Source organism: Leptosomus discolor, chromosome 1, assembly GCF_034619465.1.
Source record: "Leptosomus discolor isolate bLepDis1 chromosome 1, bLepDis1.hap2, whole genome shotgun sequence".
Lineage (NCBI taxonomy): Eukaryota > Metazoa > Chordata > Aves > Leptosomiformes > Leptosomidae > Leptosomus > Leptosomus discolor.
In genome coordinates, this window is record NC_141391.1 from 172,587,510 (window position 1) to 172,613,789 (window position 26,280).

General features: G+C 36.5%; 1 protein-coding gene across 1 annotated transcript in view; it reads right to left on the reverse strand.

Annotated features, from left to right (window-relative positions):
* LRRIQ1 (leucine rich repeats and IQ motif containing 1) overlaps nt 1-26,280 on the reverse strand; it is a 115,069-nt gene that overhangs the window by 58,814 nt on the left and 29,975 nt on the right. The window contains exons 14-16 of the mRNA XM_086461917.1: nt 18,534-19,010; nt 16,241-16,379; nt 13,567-13,686 (exon numbers count right to left, since the gene is read on the reverse strand). Coding sequence (XP_086318043.1) covers nt 13,567-13,686; nt 16,241-16,379; nt 18,534-19,010 — 736 coding nt within the window. The remainder of the gene's footprint in view (nt 1-13,566; nt 13,687-16,240; nt 16,380-18,533; nt 19,011-26,280) is intronic.

A 26,280-nucleotide genomic window follows, 5' to 3' on the forward strand; every position in this document is an offset into this window, starting at 1 on the left:
TAGTCCTAAATTATAACTAATGCAAAGTTTATGACAGTTTATCAACATCTAAGGCTAAAAAGTAGATCCGTTTCTACTAATATTGTCCACTAAGATAAAAAAAACCCCAACAATCTGAGATGAATTACAAAGCAATTAAAATTATAATATAATTAAATAGGCATACTCTATTTACGTTTATTTCTCAAAGCCAAATTAAGGAATTGGTTTCATAAATACTGAGGTACATAGTGTAGCTTTATACATACGTGTAAATCACATACAATTATTTAACACATATTGGTTCACATGAAGATATCTTTTATACTTCTGTATCTTCCATACTTTATTTCCAATGTTTGTTTCAAATGAAAGACTTTGAAAAAGTTTCAGTTTTCACAAGAACACAAAATGTGCATAGACCTTTCAAATTTTTTGTTAAAACTTCACAGAAATAAATTCACTTTAACTTGTTGTTTGAAACATATTTTTAATACTTGGCAAATTTTTCAAGGGTTTCTTTCATTTGTATCTTTTTTTGCTAGATTTCACGTTAAGTTTCATTTAGCTCCTGCTAGGACACAAACAAGATACTTCCAAGACTAGAAAGAAAACAGACCACCAAATTTGCTATTAAACACAATACAATTATGCCGGATATCCTTCTTCAACAAGAAGAAGGTGTGTAAATATTTGGTATGGGGGTTTTCTTTCTGAATTTTAATAATAAACCTTCCATAGTATTAGCTATTTGCATTTATCCATTAGGATCAAGAATTTTTTATCCAGATTCACAATGCATTTTTTACCCTTTGAGAGTCTAATAGGGCTTTTTTCTCCCCTTTGATTTTGTAGCTCATCAATGAACTCTGGAGGCTTAGTGATTTTTTTTTGTTGTTGGCACATTATATATAACCTTTTTCCACTTTGTTATTCCTTCATTTTTCAAATATTTATTCTATCCCTTCCTTTGGAAAATGTAATAACTATTTACCATCAAAAATTTAACTTCAGTGGTCTTGGAAACAGAATCCAGTCCTGCAGTCAGTGAGAATGGTTCTACTAACTTTAATGGGGACAGAAGGAGCTGCTGAAAAGCAGAGTTTTAGTGCAACCATTATTCATACAATCTAGTTCTAGGCATCTTTTATACACTCTGCATTACATTCTGGAGCTACATAGTCTTTTATAATGACTATATATGTAATTTGAGCTGTTCTCAGTCACATTTAAACCATGAACAAAAAATAGCTCACAGGACACAGTGTCAAACCTACACTCAGCTTTGAAGTGCTTCTACAAGTAACTGTCCAAACTGTGAATAATCCTATTACATATTGCTTTTTATCTCTCTTAGATCAAGGAGAATTACAACAGTATAATAAAAGCCAAACCAATACCCCAAATTGTACTATGGTTAGAAGCAGAGGATGCAAGAAGGCATTAACACAGACTGCAAAAAAAGGCCAGAATTTGATATGTAGAAACTCTGCTCTGGGTCAGAGCAAATATCTGTCTACATCAGTACTCTGCTTCCAGAAGAGTTCAGTAGCAGATCAAAGAACAGCAGAATGGTTTGGGTTGGAAGGGATCTTACAGACCATCTAGTTCCAACACCCACCTTCAACTAGACCAGGTTGCTCAAAGCCCCATCCAGCCTGGCCTTGAACACTGCCAGGGAGGGGGCAGCCATAGCTTCTCTGGGCAACCCGGTCCAGTGTCTCACCACCCTCACAGTAAAGAATTTCTTCCTAATATCTAACCTAGATAACCTTTCCTGTAGGCTCCCTTTAAATACTGGAAGGCTGCTAGAAGGTCTCCCTGGAGCCTTCTCTTCTCCACACTGGACAACCCCAAATCTCTCAGCCTGTCCTCATAGGAGAGGTGCTCCAGCTCCCTGATCAACTTCATGGCCCTATGCCTATGCTTATGGAAAGAATGAAAGAAGCTGGACATGTTCAGGACAATTCTTCCCTTGGTATATTTTTTCAGACCTTGGAAATTAGTGGTTTAAAGACCTTCTGCTAACATCTAGGAAAAGATTCCTCAGCTTAAAACAGTAATCTAACTTCTTATGACAGATATAACCATCTAGTCAGCATGTTTGCAAGGTCATCTCTATGTCAATCCAGAAAGAATGCAAATCATTTACATTGCTCAGAGCATATAACTGCTGAAGTGGTGTAGATTAACTCCAAAAGGCCAACATATTGGCTGCCATGTGAACTGAAGCTACCCCAGATTTCCAAACATGGTAGACCTCAGAATCACAACATGAATTACCATCTGACAAAACCATGAAACCATTTTTGAAAATTAGGGAGAATCAACTCTTTACACCTTTTTCCTTTCTTCTTTCATTTCCTCATTGAATTACTACTGTTTGCAGGACAGCAGTGATTTAGCTAGAAAAATTGTTTTATTGATATCTTTTTAGTGCTTTTATTTATATCGCATCTTAAGACTAAAATAGGAAAATTACACCACAGAATATAAACAAGCAGGAGAAAATTAACATCCAAAATTCACTTTGAACTAAGAGTCATGACTGTCTCCTGAGCATTACAACAGAATAGGAGGAATGGGAGCGGAAAAAAAGCATCTCATTAAAAAAATTTTTTTTCCGTATTTCACAGAAGTGTGTGGAATTCTTTGCTCTTAAAGAAGGATTCGCCCTCCAGTTCAACTGCCTGGTTTTCTCTAACCTGTTTATCTGGACTTCTGCTCCCTGCAGTGAGGCAGGCCATTAGTGTCATTCTCAGTCAGAATGGTCCTTTTACAACCACATTTTACAAAGTATCGGCCCTCTCTACATTCAAATTCGTTTTTAATAAGAATAATATGCAATAAGTGTAAATAAATAAATAAATAAATCAGAATGAATCTTTCCACTGTTTTTCTCTATAGAATACAAGTTTAAATAAAATTCTTCAGGGTGGTGATGTCCTTGATTTCTATTTTCCTAGGGGTTAGTGAGTATATCCGAATAGTGTGGTTAAAGTCTAGTCCACTCCAAGAAAATAAAACAAGAAGTTAAAATAAAAAACAAGTGAAAGACAGTACTTTAATCCAAGGCAGAACATTCAACAGCATTCTATGACTATTTTGAATAAGCTGATAAGATTTCTATTTGGGCAATACATGCCACATGAAGAACTACTTTTCCTAGTCTTAGACATCCTGTAGGTTAAATCATTGCTCAGACTGGGAGGGGGAGAGCTCAGGCAGAAGGATCATATGCTGAAGGTTAACCCTGTGGATACTCGCCACAGAAAAGGGCATACCACAGCCAGCCATACTGTACCATCTTTCATCTGGCAGAAAGCTGTAACTTTTTCTCTCGGTTCCTGGTAAACACTGCACTCTGTGGTGTATTTCATTCAAATATCATGCTACTCCAGGACAACATCTTTAATTTCTTTTTAGACTAAACTTCATTTCTGTCAAGGCCTAAGTATTCTTTGCTAGAAATTTCTTCTCTAAAAGCATAAGTGAGTTTTGAAAAAGTTCTTAAGAAATCACAAATTTTTAGCTTGTATGGCTGATAAAGAAGGACCAGAGCACGTTTATGAGAAACCCAAGTTCATGTGTAAAGCTTAGTTCGTTAGGAAGCTGAATATCAATTCAGACCCAGACTTTCAAAGAAAATTACAAAGCTAATATAGTATCAAATATGAACACCCTTAACCGAATAATCTATCAGTTGCATTACTATTCCGTTTCCAGTACCACAAAAAATCAGCCTAAGTTCTGCCATTTTAAAACTATATGTAAATGTGTTGATTTGAACAATTTTATAAAAAACTGTATACAGACTTTTTAATTAGACAGTTTAGTGAATATACATTTTATAGAAAACAGATCTTTGAACTGCAAGCAGAAGGAAAAATATTGTTTTCCTCTGGGTTTGTCTTTCATGCTTTTTCACACATTTTATGTGGTGAAGATAAATAGGTTAGCACCCTAATAAAGGTTATTTTAACCTTTAGCAATGCTTCTTTTTCAACACTGTCTTCATATAAGACAAGAGAATTAGGAAGGAAAGCTGGGCATGGATGCATTCTTATGACTGCTAAAACCAAACAATATTTCAAGCCAAAAAAAGTAGTGAGTATCGTATGGATTCCAGAGAAATATCACAATGATTAATTGACCCCAAGAGATTTTATAGACTTACAACACCCGGTCAATTATTAGAGTACTTTTTTGTAGGAAAATTAGAGGACAAGCATAGTTGTGTAGTTGTCCATTTATAAGAAGGATATATTGACAATTACTAGAAAAATCATAACATTCATAACAAATCATAAAAATCAAGAAAATTTTATTGGGGATGTCTTCTCCAAACGTAATTTTTTCAAAATGTTTAATAAGCTCAGAAAACTACCTAATTCTAATACATACACATATATATTTATATTTAATATATGTACCTACAGGATTTCTCTAAATACATATATCTGAAATAATGAAAATACTTTGGAATATAAAAAAGTAAATGAATAATGAAAATTGCAAGGACCCTAAAAGTTTTCGTTCACAAGAAAGGTTGAATGTACACATACATAACTTTCCAAAAGTCTGAGTCTTATTGTAGTTCATGCTAGTCATTCATGACCTATGATGTGACCCAAACTTTTTTAGAAATGCATTTTTATCTTAAGCTTGACAGTGTTCAAAGGAAGCTCCGTGTCTTATATCTCTTTTTTGAATACAGGAATAAAAAAATACAGATAGGTAAATGGCTAACTCAGCTTCAGAAGTTAAACATGGTTCAAGTACGCATCAGAAATGTATCCTTCAAAAATCGTTTCAGATGCATACCTGCACCCACCTCAATAAACATCAGGCACCTGGCACCTTCAGGCCACCTCTCAAAATGGCTGTAAGACCCCAGATGCAGCCTTTCCCCATTAAAATAACAAGAATCTTCAGGTCTTCCCCTCTATGACTCTGTCACACTACACAAACTTTAGCTAGTATGTCCCTATAAGCTTTTTTCCAAATTCTCCTACCTCTGTAGAAAAAAAACCCAAACAAACCTTTCAAGGGGCAATGAATTAAAAAAACCAACAAAAACAACCCCAAAACACAGCCAAGGCACCCCTCAGTCCCACCCCTTAAATACTGTACATTCAGAGAAAACACAATTTCAAAGGAAGATAATCCAAAATGTTCTACCAAGTTTGGGGAACGTATACTAAAAACACAACTGAAAAGAAAGCTGTACTTCAGCTTGCAGTTTTGTCAAAGGGAGGGAAGTCAGGCAGAAGCACTGGGTAATAAAAATAGACTAGTCACAAGTTCATAGTCATTTAACCTTTAATAGTTTCAAATTTCATGTCACACGAGAAATTTGATTCAATTTCAAGACAACTTTCCCTTTTTGTTTATAAGTCCTTATTTCAGAAATAAGAACAAAAAAAGTATTTGGAAGATAAAGAGCAAAGGATTAAGTTGTAAGCATAGATTTTTTGAAACTGATGATAATCTGTAATTACACTAAATCTCTAATTAGACTAGAATGCTCAATTTTAAAGAAGACAAGTCTTAATCATCTCTCAGCTTCACTTACACTGTGCTCCTTATATGTGTCTATAGCACTAATTCTTCTATTTGAAATAAATTATGCACAAATGAATCTGCAAGTTGAAATATGTTGATTCATAGCTGCAGTCTCAACAGCTTAAATCTTTTGGGACTTGCACTGCTACTCTGAGAAATTCAAGAGCTTCAGGAACATATTCTTTGGGATGTTTTCCTGTTGTAAGCTCAGATTTGTGAAATGACCAATAGCTACTGGTATTTCCATACCAAAATAAAATTTTCCATACAAAGAAAATTACTAGACTGAGTACCAGGAGATGGTTTTAATAGTATTTAGCATTTAGGATTCCTTAGCCCCCTCCATTCAAGGACAAACTAGACATAAAGTTAAATGGTGTTTAGCTAAATCAAGATTGTGTTATAGGGTATGGATTTTTTTCCCCCTTCTCTGCTGACACTATTAAAAACTCGAGAATTGCATGGCGAAGAAAGACAATTAGGACCCTAGATAATTTCCTGTGGTGCTGCTTCCTAGACAGTCAGCCCCTAGCCAACAGTGTTGCACAGGGTGACTCTTAGCCCATACATCGAACTTTGCACTTGCTCTTGAACATCAAGAGGCTCTGGTCAGCCTGTTTCCCTAGCCTGGGCAGGCAGGCTGCTCTAAAGAACACCCTGGTCCTCCAGCATACCAACTGCTGCCCCTGATTTGGTATCATCTGCACTCTTGCTGAGATTGCACTCTGTTCCATCATACAGGTTGTTAATTAAGACATTAATTATTTTGGTCCCCCTACCATCTATGATTGGCTCCATTAATTACTCTCCACAAGATGGATTTTGCACCACAGAACACAAGTCTCTGAGCGTGGCAGTCCAGTCAATCTGCCACTCCCCCTATGGTCTATTTGTCCAGCCCATACCTCAACAAATTTTGAGGATAAAATTGTGGGAGACAGTCAATGACCTTGCTAAAATAAAGGCATGCAATATGCACTGCCCTCTCCTTATTCATTATGCCAGTCACCTTGTGATAGCAATCAATGAAGTTGATCCGCCCTTGGTAAACCCATGCTGGCTGCTCCTAATCATCTTCTTTCATGGGTTTAGAAATGGCTTCTGAGAGGATTTGCTTCACAACCTTCCCAGGAACTGAGATGAGGTTGATTGGCTTCTAGTTCCCTATATCTTTCTTCTTGCCTTTCTTGAAGATGGGTGTGATGTCTGCCCTTTTCCAGTCACCAGTAACCTCCACCAGTTGTCACGACCTTTCAAAGATGATGGAGAGTGACCTCAAAATGACACCTGGCAGCTTGTTCAGCCCCCTCAGATGCATTCCATCTGTTCCTGAGGACTTGTATGTGTTCAGGTAAGTTAAGCTGTGCTGTGGTTGGATAACATGTTCTAAACTGAAAGGAGTTCAAGCTCCAGGCAATGAGACATGTATGGATTTAAGTGTGGAGGAGAAAGGAAGCTGACATCTTTGATTCCTCCAAAAGTACCGCTATTTAACTCAATTACAATATTGGCTGCATCAATGGCGTCTTCTTTCAGAGTACAGACAAACCAGTTAGGAGAGCTCCTGAAATTTGTAAATAGGCATTACTGAAAAATAATTTTCAATGGAAATCAATGTATGCGGACATGCTAGATATCAGACATTCAACTATCCTTTAAACACAATCTATGCCTACACTAAAATGTCAGTTTTAACATTAAACAAAAATTAAAGAACTTATGGAAGTTGTAGTCAATGATTTGGGACCCTTAGCTCCGCTTTCAAGAGACTCCTGATGTAAATATACTCACTGACCACTGATGGTTCTGGTACTACTTCCATTTACAATGATGCATTTGGCTTAGAATGATTTTCCTTTGAGGCTATAGCAATGAGTCTAAAACTCCACAGACCTAAGACTTTTTTCACTTTTACACATTTTTCCATTGCTTGGCCTGTTTATTCAATTATGATCCTTGGTTTTGTCTTTAGAGAAATGAGACTAAGAAGTACAATTAATGACATCACTATACTTTGATATGTCCTACAAGCTACATATAATTTAGAAAATACTATACCAGTTGTCTAAATATAGATTCCAAATGATATCTTTAGTGTCATGCATCATTAGCGGAAAGTGTTTGTTTGAATTTGGTTATAGATAGTTCTTGGTTAAACAACCAAGAGGCAAGCTGTGAAGATAGCTTCTGTTTAAAAATGAAAAAGCATTTCAGGTGCATCTGAACTTAGATCTCATGGTGGAAGGCCAAAAAGCAATTAGAGCACATTCTGAACGAGCTGTGAAGCTGGAGTGTTACTGACCACCACAACTCCTAATAGCAGTGTTTGTGTTTATTTTATCAGATACTGACTGCAGCAAACCACTTCCAAGGCCAGGATATCTATCAGATAACTAGAAAAAAAGATTTCAGCATTTTAGATAAGCGTCTTTGCTGAAAGAGGTAGAAAAGAGGCTTTCTGTATCTGATGATGCCACAGACTGAGAATGGCATGCAATTCATTAACATAGCAGCTGAGGAAGCAGGATCATATCAAGAGATTGTTGATATACACTCACTGAAAAGATTGATCTTCCAATATGTTACTTAGGAGACAGTTTTTCCTCTCCTTTTTAAAAGAAGAGGATGGATCTAATGAAATTTTTTCATCATACACTTTTTTGCTTTTCTACAACACTGTAACTTTATAGGAAAACTGACCAAAAAAGGATCATATTCTTTGCAGTATACAGTACAGAGAAGCTGGATTCTGATCTGACATTTATAAGCAATTACAAGATCTAGACAGGCGTAAGAGTGTCAAAGTACAATAAATGTTATGGGGACTTTCTAATCCATAGGCTACACTTATTTCCTGGCACTAGCCAGAAAACGGCAATCACTGTCACAAGCCCACAATCACAAGCTCACAGCCTGAGACAAACCACATCATGAAGGATTATCCGAAAAGGAAACAAAACACATTGTATGAGTCTAGTTTGGACACGTGATAAGAATACTAAAGATGGGAGGTGTAAAGAAAATGTTGTAATTGCTGTATACTTTTCACGAGTTAGCACATCTGAGGTAGTTTTTATTCTTCTCCTTCCCACGCCCCCCACCTAAAAAAAAAAAAAGAAAAAGAAAAAGAAAAAGAAACTGCTACCTAGCTGCCATGGAAGGCAAGCAAAAAATTAACGGCTATGTGTCTGACTGTGGATATGTTAAAAAAAAGGTGAAGGGAACTCCTGGCCAATAATTGCAAAAGCTGCCAAAAAGACTGGCATTTCAAAATTCTACATAATCAAGCTCAGAAGCAGAACAACACTTTGTCTGAGGGCAACAGATTTATTCACTTTTATGAAGGAAAAAGTGATGGATTTCTTTACAGCTTGATTGCAACTTACAAAGTTCCTTTCTTTTTGAAAAAGTATGACTAGATAGTCCTGATTTAAACTAAATTAAAAAAAATAGATTTTGAAAATACAGTCCTTGCTTTCTGTGCCAAGTAACTGTCAATATTGGTATTTATCTCGATGACAATAAGACATATGTCCATATGCTGACTCAATGGGAAAACAATAATTTATTCAACAGCCACTATTCCAACTAAATAATTGTCTTAAAACTGATCACATTCAATTGGTTCAGCTTTCTGACACACTGGCAAGTTCAGCCATTTTGCATTTGGCTCACATCATATTCTCATCCAGAAAACAACAATGTTGATGGTTATATGGCACAGAAAGTAAGAGCTGTGTCAAGCAAATATGTTGTCAGATTTTGTCCACCAGAGGTAAAGTGAGCTGAGCCTTGTAGATCATTTGCTACATGGATGGACTGCTGATGAAAGGTTGCCTTAAGATCAGCCTTCTGGAGCATATAGGCTGGAATTCTCCAAAGTCCACATGAAAGACATGAAAACATCACTAAATACCAGGCTCTTGCTTTCCGAGACATCTGTTGGCCAGATCTTTCATCTCATTTGGGACAGCCTGTTTGACATCACACAATACAACAGGCACAAAACACTACTGCCATCAATTGCATCTGAATGTCTTTGGCAACATATGGGAGCTGATATGAATACAAGAAGAGATCAGTAATTGTTCAAGTTAAATGGTTACTCTTCATGCTATCGTGAGCAAGATAAAGGCTCTTCCTCCAACTCAATCACATGCAATCCATTTTTCACATGATACGGTGTCAAACTTGTACTAAAATTATACCACTGCTCAATGTGCATAAAATGAAGTAAACAAGATCTTTGGCAAAGACTAGAGTTTTCCCCATGCTGTTTCACAGCCTCACCTGGGTACACTGAGTTTATAATAAAGATATTAAACAGTAATTTAATGAAAACTGGTCCTAATGACTTATTGCATTGTGATATTTGCAAATAGTTTAAATAGGTGCTTGCACACTAGTGATTCTGTAGAATAATAGATAATACTGAATAAAATCATTATGACTGAAATCTACATAATACTGGTATAAAAAACACCGCAATGGCTACACCACAAAATAGTGTAGTATTCCAAAAACTTTTGGACAAGATTTAGTACTTTTGTATTGGTTTGCAATAAGGAACATTTTTTTCTGCCCTTCTCTCTCATTTCACTCACCCTATCCAACAGTGAAATCTGCAGTACAAAATGATGTCCAGATATTTTTCTCTTCTTTCACACCCTAGCATATGGGATCTCTTAGCCCAGCAATATGTACTCCTCCCTACACACTTGTTTGAGGCCCAACAGATAGCCACTGATACCATGTGTCATTATTTGGCTTTGCTTCAGCACTTTGCTATAAAACACTGAGGCCAGAAAGGAGGGAATAGGAAGTATAGACTGTTCTAAGCTTCTCCTGCATGTTTCTGCAAAAGTGGAAAGTCCCTGTGATTTGGTATCGCTCAGCTGTAGAGAACGGAACACCTAAAGACACACAGAAGCAGGCAACCTAGTTCTGAGGATAGCTAGTCCGGCTAGGCAGAGCAGAGTGTAGGCACATTGTAGTTAAGCCACATATTTCTCACAATCAAACTCTTCCGCACAGACAAGATATATGTTTGACAAATAGACAAAGAAAGAGAGAAAGAGAAAGAGAAAGAGAAAGAGAAAGAGAAAGAGAAAGAGAAAGAGAAAGAGAAAGAGAAAGAGAAAGAGAAAGAGAAAGAGAAAGAGAAAGAGAAAGAAAAAAGAGAAAGAAACAGAAAGAAAAAGAGAAAGAAAAACAAAAACAAAAACAAAAAGAAAAAAGAAAAAAGAAAAAGAGAAGGAGAAAGAAAAAGAAATAGAGAAAGAAAAACAAAAAGAAGGAAAAATATGACAAATATTTCAGGGTATAATTCTAGTTACAGTCATCAATCTTGAATGCTGAAATGCTCACTCACTGAAAAAAGTATATCCTTCATGGGCAAATACATTGTAAATTTATCACATAAACTGCTCTGTAGAAAACAGATGTTCTTACATTTTTCATCACAAGACGCTAAGGGCTTGAGTAACTTGTTTGACATCAGTCCCCAGTTCAGCTTTTGAGCCTGCTGTGCAAATTAAAACATCAGCTCATGGTTCTTCTGTCATGACCTGAACCTAAACACTTACTCCGAGAATTGCTCCCTAAACCCATATTTTATTTCTTTCCTAATAAACTCAATAACAATTTGAAAAAAGGAAGAAGAAATGTGTGGCAGCACCACTGGGTGATACAGTGCAAGACCCTCTGAAATGAGCTGGCCTTTTTTTCCTGCCTTCCCCACTCCTTTCCCTTCTCCCTCACCTGCCCAAATGCGATTGCCTTGCTGACAGACAGACAGAACAAAACTGCCCACGTAGTTTTCTGTTTAGCAATTAAAAAAAAAAATCAAAAAAAAAAAAATCACAGGATTATTTGGGCCAAACAGAATCAAAAAAGAACAGCTCAATTGAATTACAGTATATATGACTCTGGCCTACAGGCTGAATAATTCAAAACAGGATATTTTCCTTCTTTAATATATGAACAGATACTTCCTTCCTGTGTGAAGAAATAAATCCTTCAACTTTCTGCTTTTTATTATTTTAGAAAGAAGCCAGGGATCAGAGAACATCAACTAATGAGACTGTTCTTTTTTGTATATGTATTTCAAATTAAAATGAAAAAAATCTTAAAATTTAAGCCAGATCTCTATGTTTACACACACACATTTCCTGTCTACCAAATGATTCCTGGTACTCCTGCCTCAAACATTTTGCATGCTCTTACAATAAGACAGTAATTCTGAAAATGTATCCTAAAATAGCTGCTGAAAGGGAGAAGAAAAAAATAAAATTACTGCAAGTCATCAAGTCATTGTTAATAATTTCATACAAAGCCAAAATATTTTGTAAGGGGAGGGGGGTGGCAAAAGAAGGCCAATATTCAAATGACTGAAGACTGATCAACTGTAAACTGCACTGCTCCACCTAACAATATATTTGGTTTCATAGGTCTCTATAAGCCATACAAACATGTGATCATACATAGGACCTAATCCTGCCAGTAGCAGGGCTATTGCATTAATCTCCTTTGCAAAATTACAGTGGAATATGGACAAATGGCTCTTGCAAAGATGCAGCAGCTGAACAAGCACGTTCAGAGACAAGGGTTTGTGGAAAAAAACCTCAGTCATACCCTCTTAGGTCTCAAATGGCCACATTTCTATCAGTTTTCTTTGCTTTACCTGAAACCATTTTTAAAAAAAGAAAAAAGCAGCGAACAAATGTGAACTCTTAGAGAAAGCAGTGCTCCAGACAAATATATAAGCTATTTTGAGCACAGGAGGTTCCACATTAACATAAGGAAAAACTTTCTCACTGTGAGGGTGACAGAGCACTGGAACAGGCTGCCCAGAGAGGTTGTGGAGTCTCCTTCCCTGGAGACATTCAAAACCCGCCTAGATGTGTTCCTGTGTGATCTACTCTAGGTGGTCCTGCTCTGGCAGGGGGGTTGGACTAGATGATCTTTCAAGGTCCCTTCCAACCCCTAACATTCTGTGATTCTGTGAGTCTGTGATACAGCTAAGTCATCAACAGCTGCCTTACTACACCTACTGAGGCTAGAACTTCCCATGCAGACTGTGTCTTTTGATGCTATAAAAGAAAAATCAGTTAAAAAATTCTTTTCCTTGCTTACTAATTGACAATATTGATCCTGCAGACATTTTTATTTTTTACTTAATTATCGTTAAATTCTGTTTTGAACATGAAAATTCAGTTTTGAATGTGATGATATTCCTCAAATTCCTTTGGAGCGTGCTTTTGTTTCTTAGAATGGAAACTTCTGAGCCAATTTCAGTCCTTTGAAACTGAAAGGACATTATTAGCTCTATATAACTTGTAAAAATTACTAGTAATTGTTTCTGGATTTTATGCATCACAGACCTTCTCAGTGTGGGATTTTTTTCTGATTTAACTATACTTCTCTTCATAATTCACTACTGTATTCAGACTCCCAATCCTTTTAGCACTTTACCTATAAGATGAAAGAACAGCTAATAATCCTGATGTAGCTCTGGCTTGGGTGTGTGTTCCTTTTACTGGAATACTGCAACAGGGAATCTCAGCTATATTTTCTGTATTTTCAGTTATATTATTGTTTTCATTCCATCATGAAAATGAACAAAATACAAACTCGAATACTGTTGTCATTATAATCTGTTACTAAAATACTAAAAAGCTAAACATTTTAGAACAAAAGTAGCTGTTTCCTTATTCTCATTTGATTACTTAGGTAGAAATAATGATTATTTAAGTAGAAATATATGGGGTTCTATGGTAGGTGTGACATTAATAGCACAGTAACTACCCAAGGATCTTAAAGAGCAAGAAGCAATTAATCCATGGCATATACATTTAAATGAGCTATATATAGCAAATGCTTCTTTATACCTGGACATCCAGCATGTTAATTCTAGTCCTGATAGTCCTTTCAATTTCTTTTATTTCTAACACCTACATGATTGCTTAAGAAGAATAATATTTATTTTTTACACAAAATTTTTATGCTAATGACTGTGCTTACTTCAGAAAACATGAAATCATCCACATTTATTTCTTCATAGTCATCCTCCACTTCATCACTTTTAACAGCTGCAAGAGCACTGGCCAGTTTCTTTCGCAAAAGAAAACCCTTCCAAAATGCCTAAACAAAAAATTTAAAGCATGTTATACAAAGCCATAGATCAAACCCAAATCCAGATTCTCTATGTTATCCCATTAGGAAGATAAAACATCTTGGGCCTTGGTTTAATAGCTCAATGATCTGTTTTTTGAACTTTATGTGACATTTAAAACTACAAGACAAATTAAATGCCAGCATATGTCTAAAGCTTAGAGTACTCAAGAGGCTCTCCACAAGTAAGCAGAAAGGAATCCTGCAACTCCCTCAACTACAAACCTGGGTCAACTAATTAATTATTTGACAATTCCTTCAGGGACTATCATAAACTGAAAGGAAAGGCTACATAAGAAAAAGCTGAGTGTCAACTTTCAAATTACTAAGAATAAAAATACACTTGTACTAAAATGTCTTATAGTTTACAAGTAGCAATTCTTGGAGACACCTCATGCAATTGAGCTTGGTCAGTTACTCTTTCTTAACTGTCTAAGATCTTTATTTAAAAAAAAAAATTACCAGTAAGCATGATCATATCTAAGAAAAAGGAGCACAATAGAAATTAAGTGCTAGAAAAAGAGGAAGGGTGTTAGGAAGACATGCCAAGCCGTAAAATCAGATCCAGGAAAACACATCAGAGATCAAAATTTCATAGATGGAATTAAGAAAACTAAATTTGGGACAGCAATCTTTCCCCAAATGAGTGTTTAACAGCATTAGAGTTCAAGACGGTCTAAGATTTAAAACACCATGCAAAAACTTTCCACTGTCCTGAAAGATGTAGTGTTGTCCATTTAATGGCTATGCAATGAAGGCACTAAATAGGAAAGGTAAATCTCATATTCTGGCTTAACGTTTAGCATACTAATTTTTAGGAAATTATTGTCTAACTGCATAAATTTTTTAAAATGTTACTGTTTTTACAGATAAAATTACTGATTATTATAAAAATGATTAAATGTATTAGAACTGCTTTCTTATAATTTCATTGTTGTTATTTTGCTACAGATCTTCATAACCATCCAGATAAAATGTGCTGATATTACCGAGTGACCAAATGACAAATATATTTCATTCAACAAACACAATTAGCTTCTACAAATGCAAAGGAGAAAAGCAATCCTAATGGTATATGCATAAAGACAAACTGTAAGGCAGCTGTTAACAGATCTACAAAAGCACCAGGTCTGTGCTCAGTCATGATCAAAAAGAAAAGTTATATGTTAGTAGTTTTTAAGAAACAATATGAAAACTGTCTTACTGTACAAATTTGTGACATATCTGCCTATGGAATTCAGTTCTAGTCACTTCTTTAAAAAAGGTTGTAATAGAATAAGGTAAAGGTTCAGTGAGGGACAAAAAAGGTATGGAGTAATGTGAAAAGAGACTAAATGGACTAAACTTTTATTTACAAAAGAGTGAATGTGGGAAAGGATATAAAAGAGGCCTAAAAATCCAGAAAATGCACAGAAGATAAATAGCAAAAGACTCTTTATTTTCATACTAACTTTGGAAATTATGAGGTCTGAAACTAATGAAAGGAAGCACATTTGAATCACTATATAAATCTGCGAAACTCGTTAATAAATAGTAGAGGTCAAATACATAAGTAAGTTCAAAAATCGCTTAAATAAGTTTACGGAGATCAATTGTTAATATAGTAGCTACACATTATACTCCAGAAACAAATTTCAGCTCAACTTCCCAGATAACTGACTGATATAATACGATTCTGTACTTGTACTGTTTCTCAGTGTGCACATTTACTACACATTTTGCTACTCCCATTTGTTGAATATTAATTAATCACTTGGATTTTCAGCCTGAAAATGGAACTTAGGCTCCTAAATTGCTTTGTCACAGTTGGCATTTTTTATAAAAGACTTATAATATCAAATGTTTTTAAGCTAACTTGAAATCTGAAATCAATACACAGTCCATTTGCTTAAAAACGTAGAAAAACCCATGAACCCTGGAGACGTGGCAGCTAAATACTATATCTGGTCAGCAGACTAAACAGAGCCAAGGCATGGACTTCAATTCTTGCACATAGTAAACCATTCTGTTTAACTGTTAGCTCAGTATCTGCCTTAGGGCAGCCTAGGCCATGGTCTGTTCCCAATGGCAGTATGGATAAGGCAGTCCTATTTTCAGGACGTGAGGAGCAAAAGAGATGGATAGGTAGGACAGAAGAGATGGGAAGAGTAGTTAGTTGTATAGATATCAGACATGATGTACCAGTTACGCAGAATCTGTCAGTCTAATAGCATAGATATACCCCAGTAAGAACATGGGCACAACATGTCTGAAACATAGTATTAGAATTAAATCAAGCAAAACTAATTCAGGGAAATACTTGGTGAAAAAAGGGAAAATATTTTTATGCTTCTATAAAACTTTTTATAAAGAAGGCTCTCTTAAAAACCTCAAGCTTATGCTGATTAAACAAAAAATGTTTAATTATGAAACTATTAATAAAATCATCAACAAAAATAGAGAGAAGATGACAAGTACACAAAACTAGTAGGATTTTTTCCATATTAAATTTGCAAAATAAGTAAAGAGAATACCGTAAACCAACCTGGATCAGTGTGGCAGCTTCATGCTTCTGTCTCAAAGCTTCTATAAACTGATGATTCTCTGTTTTGGTGCAGTCACTTTTCCTCCTGGCATGGTATGGCTGCCAAAGCGACTGGATAACTGATGCTGCCATATGGACCCTCATAGAGAAATAAATACTTTTATGAATTACATAGCCTCACCAGTACAACTGGATTATCATAGCTGCCAAACTGTAACCATAAAACACAGCACTATGCATTGAGACCAATGGAAGGTTCTGTTAAGAAACCGTTAAAAAATTACAATCCAGATGTGACATGTATGTTCAGAAACACTGGAGGACATTCACATCACATTATTTTGGAAATCTAACTATCTAAGAGGACTAATCTCCACTGGGCTCTGTTCCCTGTATATTCACTGAAGAGGAAGAGTCTCCTCAAAGCAAGGATTAGGAGCAGAAGTGGTTTAATAATGACTGAATAAACTAAACTATTGGAGGAGTCCACTTAGCTCTACTGTCCACTTAAAAAAAAGAACACCAAAGGGAGCTAAATGCTGAAAACTGCATGAGGCAAATACCTCCAATGGAGCAGATAATAAAAACTGAGAAAGTGCAATTTTATCTTTTTCCTACTTTCACCCTTCAATTTAACACTACTGACCACTGGGTATATGTGTAAATTTTCTAATTTGCTCATTGTTTAACAAGCACTGTTCAGATTTGTTCAGTGGTTGAGCTTTCTAAATATATGTTCAAATAATTTATACCAATGCAGAAAAAGTTTAATGGCAGCTCTGCATCATGACTTTACTATCTGGGAATCCTTTTCTCCACAAAATTCTCATTTCAGTTGGGCAGTGGGTCTAAGAAAAGACATCTAAATTTCACCCAATCTTTACATATTTTCTTTCCTTGTACAGTGCACCTATTTAAATTGAGAAGTACTTTTCAGCAAAAAAAGCACACTTCAGAGGTTAAGACAGAATATTTTTTTTCCTAAAATGTGTTTATTAAGTTTACCAACCAGAAAACATGGTGTATTTATAAGCTTTGCATCTATAAAAAGCAGTAGCTGAGTTAAAAAAAAACAACAACCAAACAAAACTCCCTTTAATGGTTTGTATTTGGCATTAGAGAACCGTCCAACAACAGACTTAGAGAGCGCATTTAAACATGAACTAAAAACTCTAAAGGAACTATTTCAAAAAGATTTTTCTGAACCATTCATCTTCCATAATAGACTACTGTACTCTTACTGGCAACTTCCTGAGAGGCAATGATAAATTCTATGGTCTTCCTGAATAATAAATTTTATGACAAACTATTAGTGCCTTAGGTATCTACTAAGCACTACTGTCCACTCACCATAAGTCTAAACAACATGAAGAAGCACACCTTCCATGCGTCCTCTTCATAGTGTTCTCAAGACACGTATTTTTGAAATTGAATTCTTATGAAATCATAACTGAATTTTCATACCTTTAGGGCAAAATTTCAGCTTCTGCTTTCCCTGACTATACATCTAGAACCATACAAATCAGCAGCAAATGCATTCCAAAGAGGTAATAAACCAGTTTGTTTTGTGCAGGAGAATATCTGAGGGCACAGAACAAGTTGAACTGGCCCCTCACCCCTGTCTCTACTTTTAAGAAGCAGGTTGAGGCATGCCGGAGGAGTACCAAGGGCAGGGCAGGCCGTTAGCTCTTCAGTCATCACAACAGCAGGAGACTGGCCTAAGGTCAAGGGAGTAGGATGGTAGATTTGACCAACTTTTCTCTCTCGCCTTCTAAATGATACTGACTGTAAACTCTATACAGATGAATCTTGAATGTCTGATGAATAGTATAGCAAAAAAGCCTTACAATATTTTGCAGTTTAAACTGCCCAAAATTCCTGTAAACCATCCAGCATTTTCATCCCTAACATTGCATGTGTCATTGAATTGATGTCATAAATTTATTGCAAAAAAGGAAGGAAAAGGTAGGAGACCAGGAGAGTTTTCAAATTCTCTTAGTATATAGTACATTTAAATCAAGTACATATGTATCTATATTCTGACAACTGACAGAATACCACAAAGGATTGTTGTTTATATGGAAGTCTACTGTGCATCACCTTAAAATACCTCTTTACTGCCCAATAACCTTAAAAATACTGTTTTCTCACTACAAATTCGCGCCTCTGTCTTAAATAAGAAATCCTCACTCTTACCGCCTATCCGTATAATCACTCCTATTGCTTACCCATATAATCACTTCTATTGCCTATCTGGATCATCTATTTGAAAGCAATTTGACATCTCTCTTACCTTTCTCTATCACTCTCAAAATGCTGGAGTTCTCTTCCCATATTACGTGCCGCTGTCACTGACTGTTGCAACGTGAGTTGGGCTGACATGTTATCGTTGCCTTTGCTCTCCCCACTGTAATTAATACAAGATTCAGTGCTCTTCTGCTTCACTTTCTGATCTTCTTTATTTTCCTTTTGTGGCACAGGTATGGAGGAGTTAATGAATGTGGCCTGAATATGGCCAGTAGTAATCCATCTTTCAGAAGGATTCAACAAGACCTGTTTATTTTCTGTCGCACCCATGATAAAGAGGTTATTTTCCTGTAGGCAGCCAGTAGATGTTTGCTTTAAATGATTTTGCAGTGCTTCTGGTCCATCTCTGTCAGTAATGTTCAGTTCACCGTACTCATGTGCATATCGATGTTTAATACTAAGTTTCATCAACTGATTAAAATACCAGCATTGTCCCTGTGCAGAATCAATAGAAGAAGCAATTCTGAAAAAAAAGGCAAAAATGCTTTTATATGTGTTTCTGTCTGTAAGAATGCTTTATAAAAAATATATTCCCTCTATTATTTTCTAAACATCCTTGTATTTTCAAGTATCCTTACATGTTTCCATATTCTTACAGTGAATTGTAATTACTCTGATTGAAAACCAGTTTCAGTATTTATAAATCTTAATTTAATCTTAAAATATATTTATATATATTAGATTGCTTATTTTACTCTGACTTTCTTTCTGAAAGTTTTCAGTCTGCATTTCACTATTAATTTTCTGTGTGGTTAGAGGCATATGAAGCTGAAAATTTTAGAGGATTTGAGACAGTTTTGTTATAAATCCTATAATAGCCTTAATAATCCACTTTTATCTGGAAACTATGAAAGCTAATATAAAAATAACAGTAATTTTAAAATTTAGATTAGAACTACAGCAACAAAACCCTAACAAACCACAATGCCTAGGGAGAATTTAGGAAAACAGAAACTTTTAAGTATAGATATTTTTATCAATATAAGGGAAGGTGCTAGACTAAAGCAACATTATGAAGTCTGGCTCTCATTAGTTCCTTGTATTACACCACCTAAATGATGAGTAAGAGCACATACGAACTAATTGTTACAGACTCAGAAGGCTGTCTGTATTTGGACAGTGTTTGTCCATTGTATTAGGTAGCAGGTACTTCTGGAATCACAAAAACATTTTCCTTTGATAGCATAGATAGATGCAAAGATCTCTAATCTGGTGTTATTTTCATAGGAGTACAAAGTCAACTATAGGTCAGAAATCCAAGAGAAAAGGTAGAAATGAGATCAAATCTCTTGGCAATCTGGAAAAATCAAGTCCTAAGATTATAGTTTGAATAAAAGAATTTTCCTTCCTGTTCATCATTCTTGAAAGGTGAAGCTATTATAAGGTTTTATAGTGAAAAGACTCTTTACCTATATAACTATTTCCTCTAGTGAAGTTCAACTAAGAACTTTCCAGATTTTTAAGAACATACAGAATCAGATCTTACAACCCTAAAAAAGATTCCAATGTTTCCTCTGCTAGTGCAACTTCAGTGTTATTGGACAAAATACAAAAACTGGAAGCCAAATCCATGTAGCCTAAGTACACAATTCACTGTGCATTAGCTGTACATTTGATTGTCTGTTACACATTACTCCTACTGCTGTTAACTCCACAAATATGACAGTTCCTAAAAATATTTAAACCAATGCATGTATTTGCTTAAGGATCTAAAAAATTCTAGCTGTCTCCTACTATACTGTAAGAATAGTGATTTCTTCAACATGAAATACTTAAAGCATTAGTTAAATATTTTAAATTAAAATATTTAAGAAGATAAATTCGGTACATGATCATTATCAAAGTTCTGCAAAACATACTATGGTGAGAACACAAAAAAAAAAAACCCACCAAAAATCCCACCAAAATTCATTCCCACCTTTTTTTCCCCTTGGTTTGTTTTAGGTTGGTTGGTTTGTTTGTTTATTTGAGGATTAAAATATTGAAGAAAAACCCAGAATGTTTTATCTATTGGGCAAAATAAACTTCTGTATGAAAAGTACGTCCTGAGTATACTTGTTCATTCTCAAAAAACAGAAACAAAGAAAAACAAAACACCATCACAGTGAACAGAGTAGGGTAGTTGTGCATCCTCCCCTTTGACAGGTGCAGGGGCACCTCGAGCAGCTGTTTCACCCCTCCAGTGGCTATGAATGGGGCAAGCAGAAATGGGAGGGGAGGCTGAAGGGAATTGAAAATTCAGGCAGGCAGTAACTGTGCAGTTACCAGGGATCGTGTGCTACTTTGTTCACAGAAGCTCCTTTTGGGCAGCTTTTCCAAGGAGTAGTTGCAAAATACAGTCTTGCCGCTGTGGGTGTGCGCTCTGTCTCCCAGCTGACACATTCCCTGGCAGTCCACAGCTAAACTGACTCTGTAGGATTTTTAGGCTGCCCTCTGTGTATCAGTGGCTTTCCTTTTAGGCAGTCAGATCAGCCTAAGTTTCAAGAAACTACAAAGGAAGTTGTAGTGACATCTCAGAGAATTGTGAGCAATGAAGTGGCTTGGTAACTGTATTTGGGGTTCTTCTGCAAAGGTGAAGCTCCAAAGCACAGACACCAAGTATTAAGTTGGGGCCTGAGAGCTAGGTGGCAGTCAGCTTGGTGGTTCCCTTAAGTGAACAGGGATTTCAGGCAGCTCTGGAGGAAAAAAAAAGAACTTTTCAATAGGCTTAGGGTAGAGCTATCCTATCAATGTACTGCAGGTTTCTCAGTGTCTCAAAAGGACTGCATTCTTCATACCAGAGATGTGCTCCTGAAGACTGCTTATTCAAACCACAAAAAAGAAGTTGGTACAATGGAAAATATGCAGGACTGATTTAATTCTTTAATGGAAAAAACACATACAGGGAAAGAGAGAAGATAAAGTAAGAAATATGACAATATTAAGACCTTTCATACGACAATATTTCCTTTTCAGTTAACGTAAATTTTTTTTTTGCTCTTCAGACCTTTTTTGGCATTATAGGTCAAGGTGTCTGGTCACACTAACTGCTGGAATTGCTTCTTGATTAAGATACAACCAAGGTTTTAAGCATAAATTGGCACCTAGACAAAACAAGAAACGGGATTATCGTGATGGAAGCCCCAGTATCCATACTGCCTGGCTGCTCAGTATGAAATGAATCGTAGATTAATATGACAGTCTTGCTACAGCAAAATTTTTATGGCTTCCAGCTTTGACCAGCAGATTCCTTCATGTTCAATGGCTACCCACAGCTTTATTTTAATGTTAATAAGTGAAAGTAATTTATACCATATGTAAATTTTAGCATAGCCACAAAGGATGCGCTGCTTTTGCAGTGGGAGAAAGGGATAATAAGCCAGAAGAGGAAGGGATGGGCCTTTCATAGCAATTTACAAATGTGCTAGAATAGTGGCCCTGATAGTACCTAAAGATCAAGATATTAGTTTCACAAAAAAATGCTAAGAGCAGAAAGCTACCTGTAGCTTTCTTATCAAAAAGATACCTCTCAACTTGTGCTAGAATTTTCCAGGAACTTTGAGGAAACATAAAAGCATTGGAATCAGATTTTAATCTATTTGGAAATTCAAGTCAGGCATTTATTAATGACTGCAACAACTTCAGTCCTAACATCAATCCACCAAAAGTATCCATCACTGTCTTCTTGGTAAATTTAGACCAAACCCTGCTCAGTTTCACAAGCAGTGTTTGGGCAGGGTGAAGGGGAGCAAATCCCCACTGACACCACCTAGGAAGTGTAAGGACCCATGCACAGGCTGATTTGACAGATATGGAAAAGGACAAGCTATTCACCTTTAAAGGCCTTTCAGTGGGGTTTAAATCAGCCAAGATGTCGCCACTTAGAAAGTTTAAGGTGGCAGTGGAAGACCTGATGCATTTCGTATAGAATTTCCCACTGCAATTTCATCTGCAATGACTGCCGGGTTATTCAAAAAGCCCCATTTTGTCAGAATGTGACAGTAAAAATTATATGGAAAAGTCAGCAGAACAAACTTCTCAGGGGCAAAAGGGACAGTGGTCAAACAAGCAGGTTCTAATCAGCAACAGCAGTTTTCTCCTGGCCATTGCAGGTAAATCATAAATAATATTCTACCCCTTTGTGTGCTAGACTGTGTGGTCATTAGAATTTTGCTTAATGCCATATTTTTCCCTTTGCAGCTCTATGTAATTCTGAATCATGGATTATTCAAATAGTGCACTTCAATTTTAACTGAGCTTTTGTTTGTAATAGTGTGGTGAAATCTATTTTGTCTTTGTGGAAACTTCTATAGGCATGGCAAGAACAGCAAAGTTTCAGAAGAAACAGCACAGACAATTTAATTGGGTGGCAGTGGTATACAAAACATGGATTAGCGAAGCAAGCAGTGATTACTTTTGGCAGCTTACATGAGGTCACACCTACAGGGGCTCATAACTTAGCAAGATGTGAAACAGACAGAAATTTGCTCTGTTGTTGGCCTGTTCTTTAGCAATGTCACATTAATTCTGCCGAAGTATTGCAGCATGTACATATAATAGCTATGCTGTTAAGGCTTATATACCAACAAGTTGTTTAGAGTTCCTTTTATGGACTGCAATTTTCAATAGTTTTCAAATCATCCATAAATTGTGCTTTTAATCAAAATAAAACATAGAGGGCTTTAACACACACAAAATTAATTTTAAGACTAAATTTAATATAAGATGCTTCAACCATGTCAAAGTTACCAACTTAAAAGATTCCGAATGAATCTCAAAACCTTACAACCCTCCCTATGCCCACACCCCCACCCCACTCCCCCAACCATACATTAAGGAAAGAAGAGACGTTAACAGGATTTCTTCTTCCCACTATCGTTCTTCTCAAACATCTGGGAGCTCTGTAAAACAAAACTTACACAGAACCCTAGAAAAATTTTGGATTGAAGGAACCTCAGGAGATCTCTAGTCCAACCTCCTGCTTCAAAGCTGTGTTAGCTCTGAGATCAGACCAGGTTGTTCAGAATGTTATCCAGTCAGGTCTTGAAAACCTGCAAGAACAGAGACTGCACAATCTCTCTGGGCAACCTGTTGCAATTCACCACTGTCCTAACAGTGAAAAGGTTTTTCCTCATGTCCAGTTGCACTGGGTCTGGCTGGGATGGAGTTGATTCTCATTACAGCTGCCTATATGGTCCTGAGTTTTAGATTTGTGACTGAAACTGTATTGATAAAACACTAATGTTGTGCTGAACAGTGCTTGGACAGAGTCAAGGCCTTCTCTGTCCCACTCAGCAAGTAGGGTGGGAGTGGGCAGGAGGCTGGGAAGGGACAGAGCCAAGACAGCTGACCTGAACTGACCAAAACTATATTCCACATCATATATCATGCTCAACAACAAAAACCAGGCAGGGAGTCTTTCCAAGGCAGCCATTGCTCATGGAATTGTGGGGCATTTGTCTGCTGGTGGAAGGTGGTGAGCAATTGAATTGCATCATTGCTTTGCATTGATCACTTTTCTTTCCCCCCTTCCCCTCTGTCCTTCACTTATTAAAGTGTCTTTATCTCGATCCACAGTTTTTTCTTGCTTCTGGTCTTCTGATTCTCTCTCCCATCCTGCTGGTGCAGGGAGTAGTGAGCAAGCAGCTGGTGGGTGCTTAATTACTTGCTGGAATCAACCCACTCCATCAGTCTGAACCTCTGTTTTTTCAGATTAGGTCTTTGTTGCTCATCCTCCTGTTGTGCACCACAGCAAACAGCCTTGCTCTGTCTTCTTGAGCATTTCTTGAACACTCTGATCTTCTTAGGGGTCACGCACCAAACTTGTTCCAGTTTATCAATGTCTCTTATGTATGGGGTGACCCAAAATATGGGGCACAGTATTCTGGATGCGAGCTAACAAGGGCTGAAGAAAGGGAAATAATAACTTCTCTCAACCTACTGGCTATGTTCCTATACATATAGACCGGGAAGTTCTTAACTTTTTTTGGTACCAGGGCACACTGGTGGCTTACATTCAGTTTATCTACCCAGATCCAAAGGTTCTTTTCAGCAGAGACATTTCTCAGCCAGCCAGCCAGTCCCAGCCTGTAGCGTTGCAAGGGGTCACTCCTTCCAAGGTGAAGAAATTTGCACTTGTCCTTGTTGAATTCACAAGGCTCCTGTTGGCCTGTCTGGCCAGCTTGCCTAGGTCCTTCTGAATGGTAGCCCTGCCCTCAGGCATGTAAAGGTTTCCTCCAAATTGTTGTCATCTGCAAGCATGGTAAGTGTTTACCCTGTCTCCTGCTCCAGGTCTTTGATAAAGATGTTCAGGACAAGTCAGCTTCCAGAAAGTAGCATGAGTCATTAACTATTAATAGTTAATGGATGGTCTGAGTCTAACTACCTAACAAATTTCTTGCCTGTCTAGATGTCCATTCACGCTGACCATGGTTAAATAAACCATTATATTTTGTGAATATCATCTTTCCCTCCCATTTTTTACCACTTTGGAGAAATGTATGTAAAAGATAGGTCCTTAGATTCTACAACAGCTCTCTCACAAGTTATATCCTAATTGCAGACTGGTATATTTTTCTGCAAAGGATACTGATGAGACAGGTCCCAAATCTCAGACATAAGAGAATTTACTGTACCATAAAGGAGGGGGAGTACCTTTTTTTGCTTCTCTCGTTTTTCTTCTGAGAAAAAGAAAGGCAAGAACACTATTTCAAAATGGTAAATAGATGAGGAAGTATCAGCTTCCCACCTGCAAACCAGAAGCCAAAAATCACAGAAGTGGAGAAGACATATCTTGAGTGTTTAATGGGGAAACATATGAGTTCTAGGACTCACCTAGACATTACATCTGTCATAGAAAACTGCAGTATATAATTTCTCCCAAACTACTTTCAGTCTAATTCTTAATACAAACCTCTTTTCAAGTAAATCTGTTTTGTGAGCTATGAAGATTTTATTGCAGCTTAGTAACAGCCAGTAATACATCAATGTAATAACCTGTTAGGTAGTAACAAGACACCATGGATATACAGGCTTACATGTAAATGCAAAACAGCTAGATTCTGAAAAAAATATACTTTTCATTCAGAAACCAACAAAGTACACAAGAAGAAGTTCAGACTAAAGCATTGTCAAACGTCACATGCTTCACATGCTCTGGGATAATGTTCAGTACCAGGGAGGATCAAGGAAACTGTCTTTCCAAACATCAGCAGACAAGTTGGCTATTAAAAGGACTACAAAGATATTGTGAACCTGGTAGGAAATGACAATGAACTAAGAAAGAAGAATATATATACAATATTATGAAGCGTGAAAACATAAGTTTGAGCTATTTAGATATTGCAAAGCAATGAAAAGATAGCAAGTATAAATGATAAATTACCACTCGCAATGTCTAAGCTGAAGTCACTGAAAAAATCAACCATGGTAATAATGATAAAGGTAGTAAGTATGACAAAATCAAAGACCTGTAAAGAGAGCCACCTGATTCACTTCTTTAAGAGAAAACAGGTCAAATATTTTGCAATCATTTAGACCGTGAATAATACATATATGCAAAACAAATGCAGGAAAAATTAGAGCATATTGCATCAATAGCGAAACTAGGTCTGATTAATCTAAAGATGGAAATCAGGATTTAAACTACTATTCTTGCATACCACTGTACCACGCTGTGTGTATGAATTCATTCAACAACTACTAACTGAAGGTTTTGAACCACCAGTTTTCTCAAACTTAAACAAACAAAAGTT